The 22,171-nt window shown below is 41.5% G+C and overlaps 1 protein-coding gene across 2 annotated transcripts; it reads left to right on the top strand.

The window, feature by feature from the left end:
* Positions 1–672: 672 nt before the first annotated feature.
* Positions 673–21,919, top strand: TPMT (thiopurine S-methyltransferase). 2 transcript variants are annotated; one of them, XM_079934856.1, is made up of 8 exons: positions 673–839; positions 1,866–1,958; positions 5,857–5,989; positions 9,343–9,395; positions 10,288–10,362; positions 14,674–14,759; positions 18,043–18,087; positions 18,518–19,266. In XM_079934856.1, the coding sequence occupies exons 1-8, from the start codon at positions 700–702 to the stop codon at positions 18,628–18,630; spliced, it is 738 nt and encodes a 245-aa protein (XP_079790982.1). In that variant the 5' UTR covers positions 673–699; the 3' UTR covers positions 18,631–19,266. The 2 variants fall into 2 exon arrangements, with proteins under 2 accessions (XP_079790982.1, XP_079790981.1); XM_079934855.1 differs by lacking the exons at positions 14,674–14,759; positions 18,043–18,087; positions 18,518–19,266 and adding an exon at positions 21,592–21,919.
* Positions 21,920–22,171: the final 252 nt, after the last annotated feature.

Raw genomic sequence — 22,171 nt, 5'->3', positions numbered from 1 at the left:
TAAGCTTACAAAAGTTATAATGCCTGTTTTTTTTTTTTTGCCCTGTCTCTTTTTTTTAAACTTAAATTCTTTTACTCTAAGATGTAATTCAATTTATTTAAAGATCTTTCCTAATGTGTATTATGAGATATGCCTCTACCATCAGATTCACTGAAAAGTAATTTTTTGTATAGCTTTTCCGTGAATATTGAAATATTTTTAAATAAGCCATACTGCTGGGACTTCCCTGGTGGCACAGTGGTTAAGAATCCGCCTGCCAATGCAGGGGACACGGGTTCGAGCCCTGATCTGGAAGATCCCACATGCCGCAGAGCAGCTAAGCCCGTGTGCCACAACTACTGAGCCTGCGCTCTAGGACCCGCGAGCCACAACTACTGAAGCCCGCGCACCTAGAGCCCGTGCTCCGCAACAAGAGAAGCCACTGCAGTGAGAAGCCCGTGCACCGCAACGAAGAGTAGCCCCCGCTCGCTGCAACTAGAGAAAGCCCGCGCACAGCAACGAAGAACAAACACAGCCATAAATAAATAAATAAATAAATAAATAAATAAATAAATAAAATAAAAGCCGTACTGCTGAGAATAATAGGTTTTTTCTTCATTCATCAATAGAATTGAAATGCACTTAAGTGACAACCTTGCAAACATTTTCCACTTAGGCATTGGAGACATTTGTTTCTGAGTCAAAGCTATCTACAAAACCATGGCTAATACAAGAGCAGTACTTGATGCTGAAGAGTACCCCAACACTGAGGTACAGAAAAACCGAGTGCTAACTCTGGAAGAATGGCAAGAGAAGTGGGTGAATCACAAAATTGCATTTCACCAAGAACGAGGACATCAGTAAGAAATGTTTACGTTTCTTTATATCAAATGTTGGTCTATAACAGAAATGCTCTATCAGAAACTGACTTTGGAAATAGAAATAATAATATAGATATCCATTATTTGATTTTAAGATGCACATTTTTAGATGTTCACATTGGAGCATCTCTGAAATCAGGATGCATCTGTGGCATGTCATAGGTGAATTGGTAGTGATATTTCTTCTCATGGAGTATAAGTAATGGTGTGACTTACAGTTGATGACATCTTAGATTTATGAAATATGTCTTTTTTTTTAATCCCCTATAACATTTATTTGTTGGGCATACATGTTTATACATACGCAGATGCTCAGGTTATATTAATGCTGGCATCTCTTTATGCTGAAAAGTGGTGGTGTTCTGACTTTGCTTTCCAATAGCATGTGTTCAAATGTTAAAGTATTATCTATATGGTAGAAGAAGAGAAGTTGAGAGAAATTAATCAGTGAGCTGAATGCTAAGCAATGTAATAGTAGTAGTAGTAGTGGGCTTTGAAGCAGCAGCAATAAAGATGGGTCAGTGCTGAGTAAAGTGGTCGTGACAGATGTTCCTTCTTCCAGGCAGCCACCCTGACTGCCCAGGGGACATCATTATTATTATTACATTTGCACACTAAGTAATAGTTGGGGTATCATCCTAGAACCATTGTATGAGTTATCTCTGTCATGTAGCTGGCCTTAGAAGACACACACACACGTATACATTTTCAAAACATATCAAACAAGGAAAAATTAATTTTTTATGTTTAATTACTAATCAGGAAAGCCCCAGGTTTGAGTCACATTAACTGCTTGCCAGTTACCTGACTGAGCAAGTTGCTTAACCCTCCTGTTTCTTCATGTATAAACTGGAGATTTTAATGAATAATGTTACCTACTTCATAAAGTTGTTGGGAAATATTAAGTGAAGTAATACATGAAATGTACTTAGCATTGTAAAATTGTAGTCCTTTCCTCTGTGTCTTGGGCTAATTAAAACAAACAATTTTTTTTTTTCTCCCCAGGCTATTAAAGAAGCATTTGGATACTTTTCTTAAAGGCGCGAAAGAACTGAGGGTATTTTTTCCTCTTTGTGGAAAAGCAGTTGAGATGAAATGGTATGAACAGATAAGCATGAACGTACTTTCTTGTCTTGATGATAAACACTTTGGGTGAATAATAGGATGTAAGTTTAAAAAATTCCATTCTCAGGAAATGCACAGGGATTCTATATTTTTAGTAGACTAATACTGATGGGTTCATAGAGGAAGTACTCTCAAACAGGAAGACAGTGCAGAAACAGAGGGGAGAACTAGTCTTTCTGTATTGAGTTTCTAAGCAAAAGAATTAGTCTACAACCAAAGTGGTGGGGGAGGCAAAGGATGGGACCAGCCTTCCCTCTTAAATTTCCTTCATCTTTGTGGTGGTTTAGTTTTTGTAGGTGGTTTTGGAATGTAACTAAGTTAATTTTAGGTATTTTAAATAGAGGTGGACAGAAAAGCTCAAAATGAATTAGAGCTTTTTGGCAAAACTGTGTATAGTCCACAGTTCAGCTCAATTCTCCCGCCCCTCTACGAGCACTAGGAGGTTTTGTTTTCATGAATCATTGCTAATAAAATCAGTGATAAAGAAAGTATTTCTTGTGAGTAATTCTCTCTTGTGAGAATTCATTTTAATTCACAAGCCACTGTCACTATGGGTTACCCTAAAGTCACAAACCTGGCAATCGTTTCCTATACAGAATTTGTTGTAATGATAATGTACGGAGGCTATCGTACATGCCAAGACATAAGCTTGTATAAGCTTGAACGTTGAGAACTTTGATCGTCAAGCAGGAAAGAAAAATAAAATATATGAAAATGATTAGTAAATGAAAAATATAGTAACTTAAAAATGCTCTCTGCCCTACATAAATACAGGTGGGCAAACTACAGAACATGTGTGCATTGGGAGTGGATTTCTGAGCGGGGATGGTGGCATTTTTGCAGCCAGCCCCCTGCTCCCTCAACTTGTAGCTGAGAGCATTTGTGAGTGGCTGCTGTGGCTTAAGATTCTTGGGTGGCCACGAAATTGAGAACATTATATCCTAACCAACTCACTGAAGCAGAAGAAAGAATTACTTTGCAAACTACCTGCAAGAAAAACATTAACTCTATGAGCAGATTGTCTTTTTGCTGTGTCATAAGTGATAACAATCTAGTTCTAGCAGAGGCTTTGATACAAGGTTAGAAAATGGTATTATGAAACAGCCAATTAAATGTGATTGTTGAAGATTTAGGGTCTAAAGTCCTTTGTAATAAAAATGCCAGAACTAAGCTACTGTAATTGTATAAAAGTTATTATATTAGAGGATTTTTCACTTAGGTAACAAATTTGTATATTAAGGTCTATACAGATATCAGATGTGAATAGATAAACTATGAGCTGAAGCCCAAAAGCATTAACATAAAATGTTGAAGACATTTCCTTAGGTTTTGGGTTTCTTTTAGGACAATATATTCCAGTAGAATCCAGCCTATGCCAGTCTATAGTAGGCTATGGTTCATTTTTCCATATATTGAGTAGAAGTAAAAATCCATGCAGCTGGTTTGGGTAACTTTTTTGTTTATATTTTATAACTTCAAAAAATGTATGGAGAATAAAAAAAAATATTCCATGTATGTTAACTTACAAATTTCCCAGGAAATGTGAAAGACAAGTTATTAATATGTATGTTTTAGAACTATAAACAGTTCATGTTCTGACCACATTTTTGAAAGTGTGTCCTCTTGTGTAGGGAATAGGTACCATCAGTTCTGCTATTATTCAATTGTTTTGAAAATGCTAATTGCATTCTAACTCCACTAATACATTAAGGAACAATTTGAGCATGGTTTGAATTTCACATCTGCTTATATGTAATTTTGTCTGCAAGAAACATGAGGTGAAACACCCAGCTCTACTAAACCGTGTACAAATAGACAAAATGCACCCATGCACAAACCTCAACTATCTCCCCGATACCTCAGTTCACCTCGGTGTGCTGTGAGCCACTTGCTCCCATCCACAGCCAGTGTTGGAACTTTCCACAGCTGCCAATAATCCCCCTTCCGTTACTTTACAATAACTTGAAAGCTGCAGCCCTTCCAACGCCTACAAGTCTACAAGTAAACTTCAGGTCTCTCTCAAGGTAGAGTGCCATGTTGTAGTATTTATATATTTTGTAACCATTTAACATGTAAAACTGTGCCACCATGTCTATTAGGTTCTTGTCTTTTTTCTTTTTAATGTGGCACTACGTTTTTTCTTCTTAAGTACTATTTAATCCATTTTATTTCTAAAGACTGTTTAATTACATATTACTGAGAAAATCCTGATTCACAGAGATGAGTTATGGCAAATGTGCAGTAGCTTTTTCTTAAAAAAAAAAAAAAAACCTTTTTAAAAATTAAGGTATAATTGACATACAACATTATGTTAGTTTTAGGTGTACGGTATGATTTGATATTTGTATATACATATATTGTGAAATGATCACCCTAATAAATCTAGTTAATCAATACATAGTTACAGAACTACATAGTGTTGTGTGTGATAAGAACTTTTAAAATCTACTCTCTTAGCAACTTTCAAATATGCAATACAATGCTACTAACTATAGTTACCGTGTTGTACATTACATCCCCATGACCTATTTATTTTATAACTGAAAATTTGTACCTTTTGACTTCCTTCACCCATTTCACCCATTGCTCACCCCCAGCCTCTGGCAACTGCCAATCTGGTCTCTGTATCTATGAGCCTGTTTCTGGTTTTTGTTTTCTTTTGATTCCACATATAAGTGAGATTAGAAGCTGTTTGTCTGTGTCTGACTCATTTCACTTAGCATAATGCCCTCAGAGTCCATCCATGTTGTCATAAATGGCAAGATTTCAATTGTTTATGGCTGAATATACTCCATTAGGACAAAGCTGTTTAATGTGTACTCCAACCCCCATTTTCCCCATAAGCCTCATGATTTTTACTGCATGATCTTGCATGGTGTGTGATTTTTAAAAATGCATATGTTGGGCTTCCCTGGTGGAGCAGTGGTTGAGAGTCCACCTGCCGATGCAGGAGACATGGGTTCGTGCCCCGGTCTGGGAAGATCCCACATGCCGCAGAGCGGCTGGGCCCGTGAGCCATGGCTGCTGAGCCCGCGCGTCTGGAGCCTGTGCTCCGCAATGGGAGACGCCACGGCAGTGAGAGGCCCGCGTACCGCAAAAAAAAAAAAAAGCATATGTTGCATAACTGACTTATGTGTTTATTTAATGTAACATAAAATCATACTGTACCTGGGTATTTGTGCCACTAGTGCTGTTTTCTTTGAAGTCTAAGATCCCAAGACTGAATTCTGTAATTATAAACCTTACCAGAAAAATACTGGTAAGCTTTTGCGTATGGTAATCAAATAAATTTTTGGATAGGGTTTAGTGTAAGTGGAAATTATAAGATTATTATAGAAATGGATGATAATGTTCTAGAGCCGAGTGCTCCAGTACGGTATCTACCAGCCCCATGTGGCTGTTTAAACTAAGTCACACGAGCCACGTCTCAGGGCTCAATAGCCTATGTGGTTAGTGGCTGCTGGATTGGACAACACAGGTACAGATTTTTCCATCATCACTGAAAGTTTTAATGGACAGAGCTGATTTAGAGAACTTGAAAAGCATATCTAATTCATAGGATGCTTTTAAATCAGAAACTCTTCCAGTCAAATCCATTTGTAGTAAATCAACATGTTAAGGTATAATTTTCCAAACTGTTAAATTTTTCCTAAGGTCATATAAATCATTTTTTCAGAATTCCACATAGCATAAGGTTTGAGAACATATAGATCCACTTTCTGTGTATCTACATGTTCTGTGAAACGTTGTGAGTCTGAATTCAAATAAATCCCTTAAAATTAAGGAAAATGTATGCTTATTGGTACATATCCTTTTACTTAGTACTGTATTTGAAATAAAAATTTAAGTGTAATTATATGATTTTATGCAGGTTTGCAGACCGAGGACACAGTGTAGTTGGTGTGGAAATCAGTGAACTTGGGATACGGGAATTTTTTACGGAGCAGAATCTTTCTTACTCAGAAGAACAAATTATGGAAATTCCTGGAGCCAAAGTATTCAAGGTGTGTTTTGATTTTGGTAAATAGTTATTTCCATACCCCCAGAAGAAGGTTTTTCTCAGCATGAGTAAGTGAGGATACTATACAAGTGTCAGATGACCCCACTTTATCACCAGATTCACCTGGATATTATACAGTGTAAGGAGCATAAAAAGATAGACAGTAGCTAGGTGTGAACAAATATATATAAAAGCCAAGGTCAAAGCTTATTTGTCGTGATTTTGGTTTGGGTTTGTTTGATTTTTAATTTATAAACAGGTGTTTCTGAGAACCTGTCTTGTGCCACACCCTGCATAAGACACTGAAGAGATGAAAACACAGTCCCTGCCCTAAAGAATCGCTTAGCTTAGGACAGAAGAGAAACAGAGGAGGCTGTTTGTCATACATGGAGCGAAGTGTAATGACACGGGGTATTAAGGGAACAGAGAGGCATGTTTCCTAACCCAGCCTGGGGGAGCTTCCTGAAGTGTGGTGACAGATAGGGCTAGGACAGGCAGAGAGTCAGGTCATCCAGTCCAGATGTCCTGTAAAGCTGGTACCTGAACGTGACACAGCCAGCTTTTCTTTTGTGACCGACCACCCTTGTGGCCTCAAGGGAAGGGCAGTAGCCACCTGGCAAAGAGACCAGATAGGAGGTTGTGAGCAGTGGTCCAGGAAAGAGATCCTGAAGGGCTGCACCAGGAGAGCGACGGGGCACTTAGAGGAACAGATAGATTAAAATGATGTTTAGGGTGTCAAACTGGGAGGATTTAGTGATTAATTGAGTGGGAATCCAGGGGGTGGTGAGTTCACATTTCCAGCTCAGATGACTGGTTGGATAGCAGAGAATAAAGGAGAAGCAAGTTGAAGAGCAGAGAAAATGAGTTTTGTTCTGGAGGTGAGTTTAAAAGACCTGTGGCGTGATGAAGGGATAACTGGCAAACGTCTCTGAAGCATGCGCCAAGCATTTGGGCTGGAAATGATAGATTTGGGAGTTGTCCTCCTCCTGTGACCAGAATGATCCAGTGGAACTGCTTCGCTAGCTTGGGGTAGTAATGTGGAAATAAACAGAGACCACCCAAATGAGAACAAGCAGAGGCTGTCAATTCAGAGGGAGTCGCCAATTGAATTTGTCAGAGGCTCAAAGCCTGGCAGGGGGGTAGGAGAGCTTTCTAGAGAAAAATGCGAAGGCTTCTGGCGCTGTTGGCTAACTAGAAGCGGCATCCCTTGTGATTGGTTTGGGAAGCGTATTTGATTTTGAGCTAGAAGAGAGGCATAGGGGTGGAGGGGAGGCGTAAAAATCAGGGAGGCTGGCAGTCATTGACCACGTCCTGCAAGGCTGTGGTTAGGCTTCCCTGGCTAGTTGGTGCAGAGGTTATGGGTCCGAGCTCTTACCAGATGTGGTCTGGCCACCATCCGTCTGTACATTCGGTCTCTCGCAAAGCGCTCTCTTTTCTAAATATTGAAATTAATTGCTCAGGTCACTAGGAAACTTGAGAGGACTTTATTTTACAGCTTCCTCCCACTCCATTCTGAGATCATCTAAGAATTGCTGTTTGCTCAGGCCGGAGAGGCTAGTCCTCTTCCAGACTCCTTGGAGGAAGTGGTTCTCAGCCCTGGTGGCACATTTGAAATTATCTGTGGATCTTTTAAAATTCCTAGTGCCAAGGCCTTGCCTCCAGCTAATTCAGTCAGAACCTCTAGAGATGGGGCCTGGCATCAGGTCTATTTAAAGCTCCTGGGGGATTCCAGTCTGCAGCCAAGGTTAAGATTCACGGGCTGTTTCCCTGCCTCCAGACCCCTTCCTCTCAGGGCTGACCCCCACTGTGCTTCCAGACTGGTCTTCAAAGACCCGCCCACCTCTGTTGCACCTTATTTCAGAATAAAATCCAACATTTTCACATCCTGAAGTACATCTCCTACCCTGCTCCTCCCCCCACCTCCCAGACTTCTCACCTCCCACACCCGTGATGTCAGCAGATGCATCCAGCCAGTTCTTCCGCCACCTTTTGTTCCGCCTTTCCTGGTGAGGAAAAGCAGTGAGTTCCCTGCTCTGTCTGCTCTGTTCCCACAGTCCTGGGCACACAACCAGAACAGTACAGCCCATTCTGTACCGTGATGGTTCTTTGTTCCTGCACCTCTCTGCTCCACCAGGCTGTCCTCACTGGGGTCAGAGACTGTCAAATTCACTGCAGTATCTAGATACTTGGGCTAGTCCTGTCTACAAGGTGCTCAGGAAATAAATGCTCATCAGTCAGTGAATGAAAGAGAGGACACTGGGGAGTCAATACAACTGCACTTTTCAGGAGTAACTTTTTTTTTTTTTTTTTTTTGCGGTACGCGGGCCTCTCACTGTTGTGGCCTCTCCCGTTGCGGAGCACAGGCTCCGGACGCGCAGGCTCAGTGGCCATGGCTCACGGGCCCAGCCGCTCTGCGGCATGTGGGATCTTCCCAGACCGGGGCACGAACCCGTGTCCCCTGCATCGGCAGGCGGACTCTCAACCACTGCGCCACCAGGGAAGCCCTTCATGAGTAACTTTTAAAATGTCTGTCCTTTCTCTCTCAGTCTGCCTGGTAATTGATTGATGTGTATACTTGTCATTAGGGGGTCAAAATATTAGGATTTTGCTAAAGTAAACATTGCTAAAATATAACAAGCCCCAAAATGAGTAACAGTTAACTGATCTTCAGGATTAACCAATCTGATTTTCCTTTTTGGGTTGATCCAAAAGAACCCTATATAGGTTTTTAATTTTAAAAAGTCCCATTAAAAATTATTTTCAGTAAAATTGTGTTTTATTTTCAGTTAAAAAAATATTTGCATAGGTTGCAAGGTGCAGGAAGTGAGGGGGGAAAGATAGAGAGGAATTCACCAAAATGATTAAAATCACTGTGTTCAAAGGGTGGCATGCAGGGTTTTTCTTTATTCTATAAATTCTCTGCAGCATGGTCCATATTTATTTCAAAATTTAAAAAAAATTTATATTTTTTATAGATTAGTGTTTTTTAAAAATATGTTATTTATTTATTTGGCTGCGTTGGGTCTTAGTTGCGGCATGCAGGATCTTTAGTTGCAGCACATGAACTCTTAGTTGCGGCATGTGGGATCTAGTTCCCTGACCAGGGATTGAACCCAGGCCCCCTGCTCTGGGAGCGCGGAGTCTTAGCCACTGGACCACCAGGGAAGTCCCCCAAAAATAAAAATTTAAAGTAAGATGTCTAAAAAAATTGTTTGCCGTGAAATTATGTTCTTTATGTTTAATTACACATTCTTTCTCTACCACCCATGTGCTGCTTTGCCCCTCTTTTTTTTCCCTTGACCATTCAAGTACCTCCTAATTAAGTAGAATTTTTTTTTCTTGACTTTTTCATTGCAGAGTTCTTCAGGGAACATCTCATTGTACTGTTGCAGTCTTTTTGATCTTCCCAGGTAGGACTGATGTCTACCTCTGCACTTTTAAAACCTCGAGTGTTTGCTAGGCAATGCTGGGGTGGGCTGAGGGTCTTTTTATCACTCCCATTCCCTTGCGTAGCACCCATGAAGCACTGATTTGAGTCTCTGTTCTGCAGTTATTTTTTTTTTTTTTTTTTTTTTTTGCGGTACGCGGGCCTCTCACCGTTGTGGCCTCTCCCGTTGTGGAGCACAGGCTCCGGACGCGCAGGCTCAGCGGCCATGGCTCACGGGCCCAGCCGCTCCACGGCACGTGGGATCTTCCCGGACCGGGGCACGAACCCATGTCCCCTGCATCGGCAGGCGGACTCTCAACCACTGCGCCACCAGGGAAGCCCTGCAGTTATTTTTAACTGCAGCCTGTATGTCTGCACACTTGATATCTTTGCCCTTGGGTAGCTGCTAGGCTCTGGAAAAATTATTAGGACCCTAGGAAGGTAGGGAAAAGGAGGGGAGAGCAAGAAAGTGTCTTCCACTTCACACCTGTGTCTGTAACAGAAATGCATTTCAGGGTGTGGACGGAGGTGAGAGCTCATCTCCTAAAAGTCCCTGATACCTGTTCCAGGGGCTGGGAGGAGAGTTGTCTCAAACTGTCCCTTGTTCCTCCTTTGTGCCCCCAAGTCCAAGCTGCTGCCACCAGCTCCTAGATCTAGGAGGAGATGGACAGCTACATACATACACACACACACACACACACACACACACACACACACACACACCAGCATATCCCTAGAGACTCTGAGGAAAAGCAGATGTGAGATCCCAGTTCCTTAACAGCTGGTGAGGTTCTGACATGTGCCATGGGGAACACTATGTTGTTAAAGATTTTATTTTTCTTACATAAATTTTTTTATCTTTTTCTTTCTGGTAGAGCAAATATTGGCAAATTTGACAGAATTTGGGATAGAGGAGCATTAGTCGCTATTAATCCAGGTGATCGCAAACGGTTAGTGATTTGGCTCCTTTAATTATGTTGTTTTTTCCCCCTTTTTTAGCCTCCTTAATTTGCTATATTGTACTTTTTCTGGTTTCCAGAAGATTACTAGACTTCTGCTAGTTTGAAATAGCTTATTGTATTTGGAATTAGAAGACCTATATCCAATAGCATCTTGGTCTAAAAAGTATAGGATTTGGCCACGGGAACATGGGTGCAAGGCTTGTGGCTCTGTCACTTCTAAGCTGTATTGCCCTGGTCAAAGAATTCAACTTCTCTACACTTTAGTTTACTCCTCTGCAAAACTGTAATTTTCCTACTAATACCACCCTCACCACCTCCACTGAGAGTACCAGGTAATACTTGTTCACTCCTTGCCATGTGCCAGGCTTTCTTAAAATACCTTATGTGAAACAACACAATTTATCCACCAAGCAACCCTGTGAGGTATTATGCTATCATTATTCCCATTTTACAGATGAGGAAACTAAGGTCAAAGAGGTTAAGTTACTTGTCCAAAGTGCGGCAGCAAGTACGTGACAGAATTGAGATTAAAACCCAAGGACTTTGGCTTTAAAGTCACGCCCATGACTAGGCCCCCTCACATGGTTGTTGTGGGAATGGAAAGAAATAACACGTGTAACAAGTGCCGTGTTGACCCTAAATGACTGCTTAAATATTAGCTGCTATTGTATTAGAGCTTTTGGTCTAGATATTTTGGGTGACCATTCTTTTGTACCTGGTCTTATTAGAAAATAAAATTAAAATATGCGAAAGTATACTGAGTAAAATGTGACCCCTCCTGTGTACTTTCCAACCCAAATATCATTCACAGCCTTACTTGGGTGTAACACATAAATACTGAATTACTTCGTTGTATGGAGGCAGACTCAACATATCAGCAAAAGGAAATTTCTCTTTTTAAAAATGAATTGTTTGGGACTTCCCTGGCAGTCCCAAACTGGTTAAGACTCCGAGCTTCCGTGGCAGGGGGCGCAGGGGGTTCAATACCTGGTTGGGGAACTAGGATCCCGCATGCTGCACACGGGCCAAAAAAAAAAAGAATTGTGTGGTGAGTAAGGCTTGTTGCCAAACCTAATCTTATTTTAATTAGACATTGCCACATCCTCTTTTTTTTTTAAAAGATTTAATTTTATTTATTTTTGGCTGCACTGGGTCTTCGTTGCTGCACAAGGGCTTTCTCTAGTTGTGGCGAGCGGGGGCTACTCTTTGTGGTGGTGCGCGGGCTTCTCCTTGCGGTGGCTTCTCTTGTTATGGTGCACGGGCTCTAGAGCTCAGGCTCAGTAGTTGTGGTGCACGGGCTTAGTTGCTCCATGGCATGTGGGATCTTCCCGGACCAGGGCTCGAACCCATGTCCCCTGCATTGGCAGGCGGATTCTTAACCACTGCATCACCAGGGAAGTTCCACATCCTCTTAATATATATTTTCCTCTGGTGATAATTCACACCCCTTTTTCCCTTTTCTTTCTGACACCTTCCTCCTTTCTCTCTTCTCTGGGACCCTCACCTTCCTCACATGCCTAGAAGTCATCATTCCCGGAGGGACCATCCTCAGCACGGCTGTGCTGTCCTCTCTCCTGTACTTGCTCCTTCAAAGATTGCTTCAGTTCTCCTATTACTTTCGTTCTGGTATTCAACAAATACACATTAAGTTCCTACTATGTCTAAATACACATGATGTTGGGGAAATAACTGAACAAGTCGCGCATGGTATTGGCCCTTGCTGTTTCTGTATTTCCAGCTCTGTTCTTTCTCCTAAACACCCACATCCCATATCCAGTGTCTGCTCGGCATTTCCCTGTGACATCAGTGTCCGTCATCAACTCAAAAGTACCACCTGTGACTTCTGCGTCTCCATAAAACACCACATTTATACACTAAACTCAGTTCTGCTGAGTCTCTAAGATCGTAGGTGTTCCCCGCTTCCTAAGGTTGTCTACCCTCTTCCTCGAGGTTAGTCTCTCTGCAGGCTTTGGTTGCGTCACTCAGATCCCCAAGGCAGTGGGGAGCAAACCCGAAATCACAAAGCTCACTCTATAGACCGTGCACCTTGTGTTCAGTTATTTCTCCACCATCTGGCTTAATTTTTATAGATAATGATATCATCTGGCATAATAATAAATATAAATATATGTATATAAAATTTTAGCACATAGTAGGAGCTTAATAAATATTTGTTGAGTAAATGAGTGAAAACAAACCTGACTCAAAGCAAGGAAAATATACTGTTTCCCACCAGCCACCATTGCCTCCTCTCTCCTAGAAATAAAGGCCATCTAAGTGGCCTCTGAACTGTTTAGTTCATGGTAAGAAAGAGTCATGAGGCCCCTCCAGAGCTCTTGGAGAATCTAGTTCTAGTTTGGTCACAGACTCTGTCTTCCTGGTCCCCCTCTTCTCTTTCCTCCCCTTCCAGGCGTGTGTGTGTGTGTGTGTGTGTGTGTGTGTGTGTGTGTGTGTGTGTGTGTGTGTGTGTGTCTTGTCACAGCCCCAAGAATGCCTTGGCCTTTGTTTCCGGAATAACTGCTTATTTTGAGCCATTAGGAAGATAAATGACTTTATCTTAGCATTTACAGTACTTAGTACTTTTTCCCAGTCCTGCTGAGATTACATATGGGCGAGAACGGATGTGGTTTCTGCTGTGACTCTCAGGTTTCTTGCCTACCATCAATCATACCTCTCATTTTTCTGAATTTTTGAGGCTGGTGGACAGAGAAAGTCCGCATTCCAAGAGGAAGGATGCCTGTGAGTCCTCTGAAACCCTGCCAAACCTGTCTGACCGATCACTTCATGGGGACAGCAAGTCCCTCCTTTCTTAAGAAGAAGAATCTAAAGTTAAAAAGTAAAGGTTTCTGCTCAGAAGTTTGCTTAGGTCTGATTCTTTCACTTGCAAGGAAGAGTGTGACCAGCCCAAGCCAGCTCAAGTTTTAAGGGAGTTTATGTTGAGGATGCTAACGGAATAAGCTACCGACCCGAGCATTTACCACGTACCAGGCAGTGTTCTAAGCACTTTATGTGTGTGCACTCATGGAATTCTCACAACCACCTGTGAGTTGGTTACTAGTTTTATCCCCATTTTACAGATGAGAAAACTGAGGCACAGAGAGGTTAAGACTTTGCCAAGCTTACATAGCCCGTAAGTGGAGGGGCTGGACTTTGAGCTCAGGGACCTTGCAGAGTCCGTACTCCTAACCCCCATGCAGGACAGCCTCCCTGATTTCTCCCAGGGCTCCGGACAGGGATGGCAGCACAGCCGGGCCCCATGGAAAGAGCCAAGGCTCCTCACTCAGAGCTGTGCAGCTCGTCCACCTCTGTCTGTCTGTCTGTTTCTCATGGCCTCTTACCTCCCTGTGCATGCCTCCTCTGCCCTCCTGCCTCAGCACTCAGCTTCCTCTGCTCCAGCCTCCACCCAGCACAGAAACTCCAGCGTTTGGTCCAATGACCAAAGCGAACTAGCAGCTCCTCTTTGGATCTCTTAACTCAGTTTCCCAGTGGAGTCATCTGATTGGTCCAACTTGTCATTCTGTACCAGACCCAGGTCTGGCTCCTGGTCTGTCTGCTGATGGGCCCTGTTAGGGCAGGTCCCCACTCTGAACCCATCAGACACGGCTGGGAAGTGGCATCACCTGCTCCTCAGGACACCTACTCCAAAGGATAGTTGCCGTAGCACTCAGGGTTTATGCCACCCGTGCAGAACTGTAATGTCATAGTACCTTGAATTTTGGCTTGTTTATTAGTCTTATCTCTCTCCAACTAAAGAGAGGAAAGGGACTGTGTTTTGTACCTCTTACCCGTGCCCCCGCTGATGACCCCGTCATCCAGGATATTTGTTAAGCTGCAGCATCCCAGGCCCCACAGCAAACCTACTGACTCAGTCTTGGGATGAATGAAGCTCGAGCATCTCTTCTCCCAGCAGGTGCCCAGGTAATCTTGATACCAGCCTGGTCTAGGAACCACTGCCCCAAAGCTGGCAGTGCTTCGGGAAATTACGTTCAAAGCTGATGGGCCTCCGGGGACCACATCACGTTGGAAGGAACCTCTGTTCTGCTTAATTTGACATCTTCTGGTCTGATGGGCTCCAGAGCCAGGCCTCCTTTGGATTCCCATCCTTCGCTATTTCCCAGCTTAGGCAGGTAACGTCATTTGCTGAGCCCATTTATAGCTTTTTAGAATGAGAATCTACTTCATGTGATTTTTTAGGAGAGTTAAACTCAGTAATAGAGATGAAAGGAAAAGCTGGCTTCCCTCCCTGCCTCTCGTTCTTTGTAAAGAAATGTAACACATGCCTTTCAATGTTCTTTTCAGCTATGCAGATATAATGTTGTCCCTAACAAGAACTGGGTTTCAGTACCTCTTGTCTGTTTTTTCTTACGATCCAACTAAACATGCAGGTAAAGTTTCTTGTTCTTTTTTCCAGTTGCCTTGTTTCGTGATTTAACTCTATGACTTGGATAGCATTATTTTCTCCTGTGAGGCATACTGCTGATACACACGCAGTCTGTGTCATCCATGGTGGTGGGGATGGGATGTATTGGGCTGACGCCTACAAATACATCCTCATAGGAGGATGGGGTGAGACATGGACGTGGGGAGGTAGGGGTGTGCAGGAAAATCTCTAAACTATTGCTGTTTTTAATTTCTGGAACTTTATAATTTATTGCATTTAAAATATAACTGTATTTGTTTTGAATGTGTAGAAGGGATGTTTTCTTCTGGATTCATTTAAATGTGTTTGAACATTAAAGCCTGACCTTTTTTCTTTTAACATCTTTATTGGAGTATAATTGCTTTACAATGGCGTGTTAGTTTCTGCTTTAAAACAAAGTGAATCAGCTATACCTATACATATATCCCCATATCTCCTCCCTCTTGCGTCTCCCTCCCACCCTCCCTATCTCACCCCTCTAGGTGGTCACAGAGCACTGACCTGATCTCCCTGTGCTATGCGGCTGCTTCCCACTAGCTGTCTATTTTACGTTTGGTACTGTATATGTGTCCATGCCACTCTCTCACCTTGTCCCAGCTTACCTTTCCCCGTCGTTGTGTCCTCAAGTCCATTCTCTATGTCTGCGTCTTTATTCCTGTCCTGCCCCTAGGTTCTTCAGAACCATTTTTTTTTAGATTCCATATATATGTGTTAGCACACGGTATTTGTTTTTCTCTTTCTGACTTACTTCACTCTGTATGACAGTCTCTAGGTCCATCCATCTCACTACAAATAACTCAATTTCGTTCCTTTTTATGGCTGAGTAATATTCCATTGTATATATGTGCCACATCTTCTTTAACCATTCATCTGTCGATGGACACTTAGGTTGCTTCCATGTCCTGGTATTGTAAATAGAGCTGCAGTGGACATTGTGGTACATGACTCATTTTGAATTATGGTTTTCTCAGGGTATATGCCCAGTAGTAGGATTGCTGGGTCGTATGGTAGTTCTATTTTTAGTTTTATTAGGAACCTCCATACTGTTCTCCATAGTGGCTGTATCAATTTACATTCCCACCAACAGTGCAAGAAGGTTCCCTTTTCTCCACACCCTCTCCAGCATTTATTGTTTGTAGATTTTTTGATGATGGCCATTCATTCTGACTGGTGTGAGATGATATCTCATTGTGGTTTTTTTTTTTTGCTGTACGTGGGCCTCACTATTGTGGCCTGTCCTGTTGCGGAGCACAGGCTCCGGACGCGCAGGCTCAGCGGCCATGGCTCACGGGCACAGCCACTCCGCGGCATGTGGGATCTTCCCGGACTGGGGCACAAACCCGTGTCCCTTACATCGGCAGGCAGACTCTCAACCACTGCGCCACCAGGGAAGCCCCTCATTGTGGTTTTGATTTGCATTTCTCTAATGATTAATGATGTGGAGCATTATTTCATGTGTTCGTTGGCAATCTGTATGTCTTCTTTGGAGAAATGTCTACTTAGGTCTTCTGCCCACTGTTGGATTGGGTTGTTTGTTTTTTTGATATTGAGCTGCCTGAGCTGCTTGTAAATTTTGGAGATTAATCCTTTGTCAGTTGCTTCATTTGCAAATATTTTCTCCCATTCTGAGGGTTGTCTTTTCATCTTGTTTATGGTTTCCTTTCCTGTGCAAAAGCTTTTAAGTTTCATTAGGTCCCATTTGTTGATTTTTGTTTTTATTTCCATTTCTCTAGGAGGTGGGTCAAAAAGGATCTTGCTGTGATTTATGTCATAGAGTGTTCTGCCTAGTGTTTTCCTCTAAGAGTTTTATAGTGTTTGGCCTTACATTTAGGTGTTTGGCCTTACATTTAGGTCTTTAATCCATTTTGAGTTTATTCTTGTGTATGGTGTTAGGGAGTGTTCTAATTTCATTCTTTTACATGTAGCTGTCCAGTTTTCCCCGCACCACTTATTGAAGAGGCTGTCTTTTCTCCATTGTATATTCTTGCCTCCTTTATCAAAATTAATGTGACCATATGGGCCTGGGTTTATCTCTGGGCTTTCTATCCTGTTCCATTGATCTATATTTCTGTTTTTGTGCCAGTACCATATTGTCTTGATTACTGTAGCTTTGTAGTATAGTCTGAAGTCAGGGAGCCTGATTCCTCCAGCTCCGTTTTTCTTCCTCAAGATTGTTTTGCCTATTTGTGTTTCCATACAAATTGTGAAATTGTTTGTTCTAGTTCTGTGAAAAATGCCAGCGGTAGTTTGATAGGGATTGCATTGAATCTGTAGATTGCTTTGGGTAGTAGAGTCATTTTCACAATGTTGATTCTTCCGATCAAAGAACATGGTATATCTCTCCATCTATTTGTATCATCTTTAATTTCTTTCATCAGTGTCTTATAGTTTTCTGCATACAGGTCTTTTGTCTCCTTACGTAGGTTTATTCCTAGGTATTTTATTCTTTTTGTTGCAAAGCCTGATCTTTAAGTCATGGCTTTTCAGGAAGAAGTGAAAACGAAGTACATACACTTTTAATTTGTAAAAATACCCTATTTGATTTTTAATTGAGCCTTTTTAAAAAAGTGCTTTGTGTTAGTATTATTTTTTTCTGTTTGAATAAGTCAGATCTTAAAAACTCATTAAAAGATGAGACCTAGTGTCCATAATTAAGTCTGGGACAATCAGATGGAAATAGAAAATAAGTAACAGGATGTCAGCTCTGTGAATGTGATGTAAGTTCCCTTCCTGAACAGTAGGCCTAAGGAAGGGCCTGTAGGAAGAAGATAGAACAGGCCTTGTCTGGGGTGGAGGCTAAGAATTCCCTCCTAGGAAGGGGCAGAAGCTATTTCTTCTAAAGTAAATGGCCCACAGAAAAGTGGGCAGAGTTTGTAGATTGAGGGTAAGTGCAGGAGTGGTAGAAAATCTCTACCCTGGAAGCAGGAAGCCCCAAGGAAATTTGTTCATGAACTCCACTCTGATTTTCCTGTTCCCAAGTTCCAGCTGACTCAGCCATCTCATGTAAGCTGGAGATGGGCAGCTAACATTACCAGTCCCCTCAGTAAGCCAGTCTTTGGTATCAGATGTGCAAAAGAAGCAGCAGAAGAACCTGTCACATCCTCACCTATTTGGATAATTGAGTTATGTATGGAATGTGTATACCAAGGTCATTGGAAATAAGCTGAGAAGTGGGCCCTGAGAATTTATTTTTCTTTACAATTAGATCTATTAGAATTTATTCTTCACCATGTTTCTCTTTTACTTAGGTCCACCATTTTACGTTCCAGATGCTGAAATTAGAACATTGTTTGGTAAGTTACAGACATGTGCTGTAACTTTTGAAATAAAGTCAACAGTTAACTGTTTTGAGCTATTAGCAAACTATTAATATCTAGAAGTATATAAAATTTAAAAGTCAGAAGCCAGTTAATTGGAGACTATTATATCCAAAAAAGGAACCCATCTCTGTAATAGGACTTTTTAGCTAAATGGTATGCTTATGTTAAAGACATCTGAATTCTTCTACAGAGATGGTATGTTTATTTTAGCTCTTAGGAGTTATAAGTGATAATAACAATTCAGAGTGCAGAAAATTTACCCTTAATATTTATTTCCCCATGTTCATTAAAAAGAAAGAAAAGATCTTCAGTACACACTCTTTTAAAAACCATCTGATATGTTTTTAGAACTGGTTGCATTCTTCATAAAGTTTTAACTTGTCACACTTTCTTTTTGTTTCAGGTTCAGTGTGCAATATTCATTGTCTGGAGAAGGTTGATGCTTTTGAAGAAGGACATAAAAGTTGGGGAATTGACTACATTATTGAAAAGTTATATCTATTTATAGAAAAGTAAATGAGACGTAAATAGAAGCAAGTAATATCAACATGTTTTTGAGCAATTGAAAATTGTGCTAAGGCATGAAAATATAATAGGTGACTTTTGGAAAAAAATTCTTCACAAATCACATCACAGATCTTTGCTCAAAAATGCTTATAACTTTTTAGGGAAAAAAACATGTACTTTGGAAAAGAGACTGATTGGGGGGCGAAAGATTATACCTGTGTGTCTTACTTACAGATTGCAAGAATTTTTTACAATCAGCATGTATTACTTGTATAATTAAAGAATAAAAGAAAAATATAATGCATATAACTTAAATATAATAGACAGAAACATTGGCATTCTTTACGAAATTTAGAACCATTGAGTAAATGTAACACTTTAATGGGGTCCAAGGTAAAAGATAATGGTCTAAGACATTACATAAACATTAATTTTTACTGTAAACCCTCATATTGTACTCAATCCTAGCACTCCTTTTCACATTTTTTCTCCTTATATAATTTTATATATGGCAGAATGAAGAAATAAACTTTTAAATTAATGAAATTAACCAATCTATATGGAAAAAATATTTTTCCCAAACTGTAAAAAGTATCTTTAAAAGTTGTTTTCTGTGTTTGGCAGTTTTTTGTTTCTCGTAATTTAATCTTGTTTAAATGATAGTCTTACGAAGTGCAGTGTACTTAGGGCTGGATTCATGTCTGTTCATTATGAAAGTTTAGATTCAAAACTTTTCAGTTTTTCATTAAAAATCAAATTTTGATAAATCAGACATTCCTTTCTTACTGCACTACCTAATATTTAAATGATTTAGATTGTTTAGCTCATGTTAATGGGATGGTGTGTATTATAAAAATTATTTCATTGTGTGTTTATGAAAATTTCAGAAACTTTGAAATCTCCAGCGTCTCACTTTCAACCATACATCTCCAGCTCATTTTTCTGTGTGTGCTCAAAACCTTCGAGCCTGCACCACTTTCCCCTCCCCACCAAATCCCTCACCCCTGAAGCCAAGCACGTGGGGCATGAGTTGTGAAATTAGATAGGTGGTCAGAGTGGGTGCTGGAAGACCAGGTGCCCTTGGGGGAGAGCAAAGCTGGAGACCAGAACCCAGGTTGGGTCCAAGGAACCACACAGGTGATAGAGCTCTGCCTGTTAAGGAGGTGCCCGGAGGCTGCCTGAAACTCAAAGCCCACCAACCCAGGAGGGATTCAGGTTCGTAATGGTAGCAAGCTTTTGCTCCTGTAAGCTCACAAGCCCATGCTAAAGCGCCTACAGTCTGCTCCTTCTCTGTTCAAAGGTTGCACCTCTCCTCCCGGACTGAGATGCTTCTATGTGGCTTGCTCTCTTCCTTTCTCTCATTATTGTCAGGTACAATCTGAGATGTAACTGTGTTACATCTTTCTCTCATTATTGTCAGGTACAATCTGAGATGTAACTGTGTCATTGGACTCGTTCTGGGATTCCTTCTCAACTGCATGTATGTGGCATGTCTTCCCACACTCGCAAAACCAGCAGTCCATGTGCCTAAGCACTAACTCCCTCCCCCAGACTCCTCAGCCTGTCGCCTTCTGCCCCATCCTCTCTGCTGTAACCACCCTGAGCTGGGTCTCCATTTCCCCCGCTCTGCCGCGTGGTCCTTTGCACAGGAGTCAGCCACTGACCACAAGATGTATTCTTCAAATCCTTTGCCTCCACAGGCCTCAGGGCTTGTTCTAGGTGGAAGGAGGAAGAGATGGTCATGCTATTCCAGGACCCTCTAAGTAAGAAGTATTGGAGGGAAGCACAGAGGAAATCCATGGAGACTTCGCCATGGAGGAGGGATGATTCTTCATAGGAAACTCAGAATGTTAGAGTTAAGACTTAGGGCATCGCTTCTTTTTTTTTTTTTAATTTATTTTTGGCTGCGACGGGTCTTAGTTATGGCACGCGGGATCTTCGTTGTGGTGCGTGGGCTTCTCTCTGGTTGTGGCGTGTGGGTTTTCTCTTCTCTAGTTGTGGCGCGCAGGCTCCAGGGCACGTGGGCTCTCCAGCTGAGGCACACGAGCTCAGTAGTTGTGGCACGTGGGCTTAGTTGCCCTGCGGCATGTGGGATCTTAGTTACCTGACCAGGGATCAAACCCACGTCCCCTGCATTGGAAGGCAGATTCTTTACCACTGGGCCACCAGTGAAGTCCCCAGGGCATTTCTCTTATTAATCAGTGTATATATGCGACGAGGATTGCACTATATAAGGTATTTGAGAAACCTTTCAACATTGACTCTAGAGATAAGCAAGTGCTATTTTCCTAGCAATACTTCCTATAAATACTAGAGAATCATCAAAGGAAAGGTATAACATTGGAGTTTGCTGCCTGTAAGTAGTATCCTTTTAAGTATTCATTAGTTTGTCCATTTAAAAAACATGTATTGACTCCTGCTGTGTACCAGGCATGCGCTAGGTAGGCACTGCGGATATGGTTCCTGCTCTCCTAGAACTTAGTTTCTGTCTTCAGAAAAAGAAAGAAAGGATGAAGATAAAGAACAATTTTAAGATTGGATAAAAAGAAACTGGACTCTACACTTGGTAAAGTACAAAAAGGACAAGTGAAAAGGGAAGGGACGGTGCGGGTTGGGTTGACAGGAACGCTGGAACAGAATTTGTGTTTAACTCCATGGAGAGGCAGCAAACAGTGAAGAAAATGATTGCTAACGATGCCCAGCTAGAATGTGGGGATCCTCAGTGTGAAAGACGCAAACCTACTTGTGTTTAGTTCAGAAGCTTTGTGTCACTGAGAAAGCTTTAACTCTGATCAAACGCCACAAAATTACATTTCCATACTTTAAATTTACCAATTAGAGTCTTGACAGCAAATCGTCAGGGTGAATTGTCAGTGTATGTGCCACAATGCTTTCCAGAACCGCTTTGCTAACTACCAAGTGGCAGAGCGATGACTGTGAACATTCTTAAATAAGTCGTATTTATTGCAGATTTGTCTGGTTTACCTCGCTAAACACCGCCAGCCTCTTGGTGCAGTACTACTGGTTGCCGCACGGGGACAGCACAGGATCAAGAAGAAGAAGGCAGGCTACTCACCAAGCAGAGCTCCTCTCTACTGAGAATCACACTCAATGGCAAGACGTCGCTGAGGGGTGGGGTAGAAGCTCCGTCACAGTCAGCAAGGAGTTGGGGGTCTTTGGATTCGTTTTAAAACAATGTTGGAGCAGAGGCAAGTTAGAAGCACCTTCAAGCATCAATGAAATCCGTATGAAAAGCATCTTGAGAAGGTAATTAATCACAGACTTGGTCTAGATCTCTGTTCCCCGCAGTAACCGCCAGCTGCATGTGGTTACTGAATGGAATTAGGATGTGCTGTGGGTTTGAAATACATACTGGACTTTACTTAGTACTAAAAAAAAAAAAAAAAAAAGTAAAATATCTCTAATAATTTTTACAGTGATTACATGTCATAAGGATATCATTTGGGATATTTTGGATGAAATAAAATACGCAATTAAATTCATTTTATTAGTTTCTTTTTTTCCTTTTTTTCCTTTTTAAAATGTGGCT

The sequence above is a fragment of the Stenella coeruleoalba genome, assembly GCF_951394435.1.
Source record: "Stenella coeruleoalba genome assembly, chromosome: 10".
In the NCBI taxonomy this organism is placed as follows: Eukaryota; Metazoa; Chordata; class Mammalia; order Artiodactyla; family Delphinidae; genus Stenella; species Stenella coeruleoalba.
The sequence above is the reverse complement of the archived record's forward strand: the minus strand, read 5'-3'. Positions and strand labels throughout refer to the sequence as shown.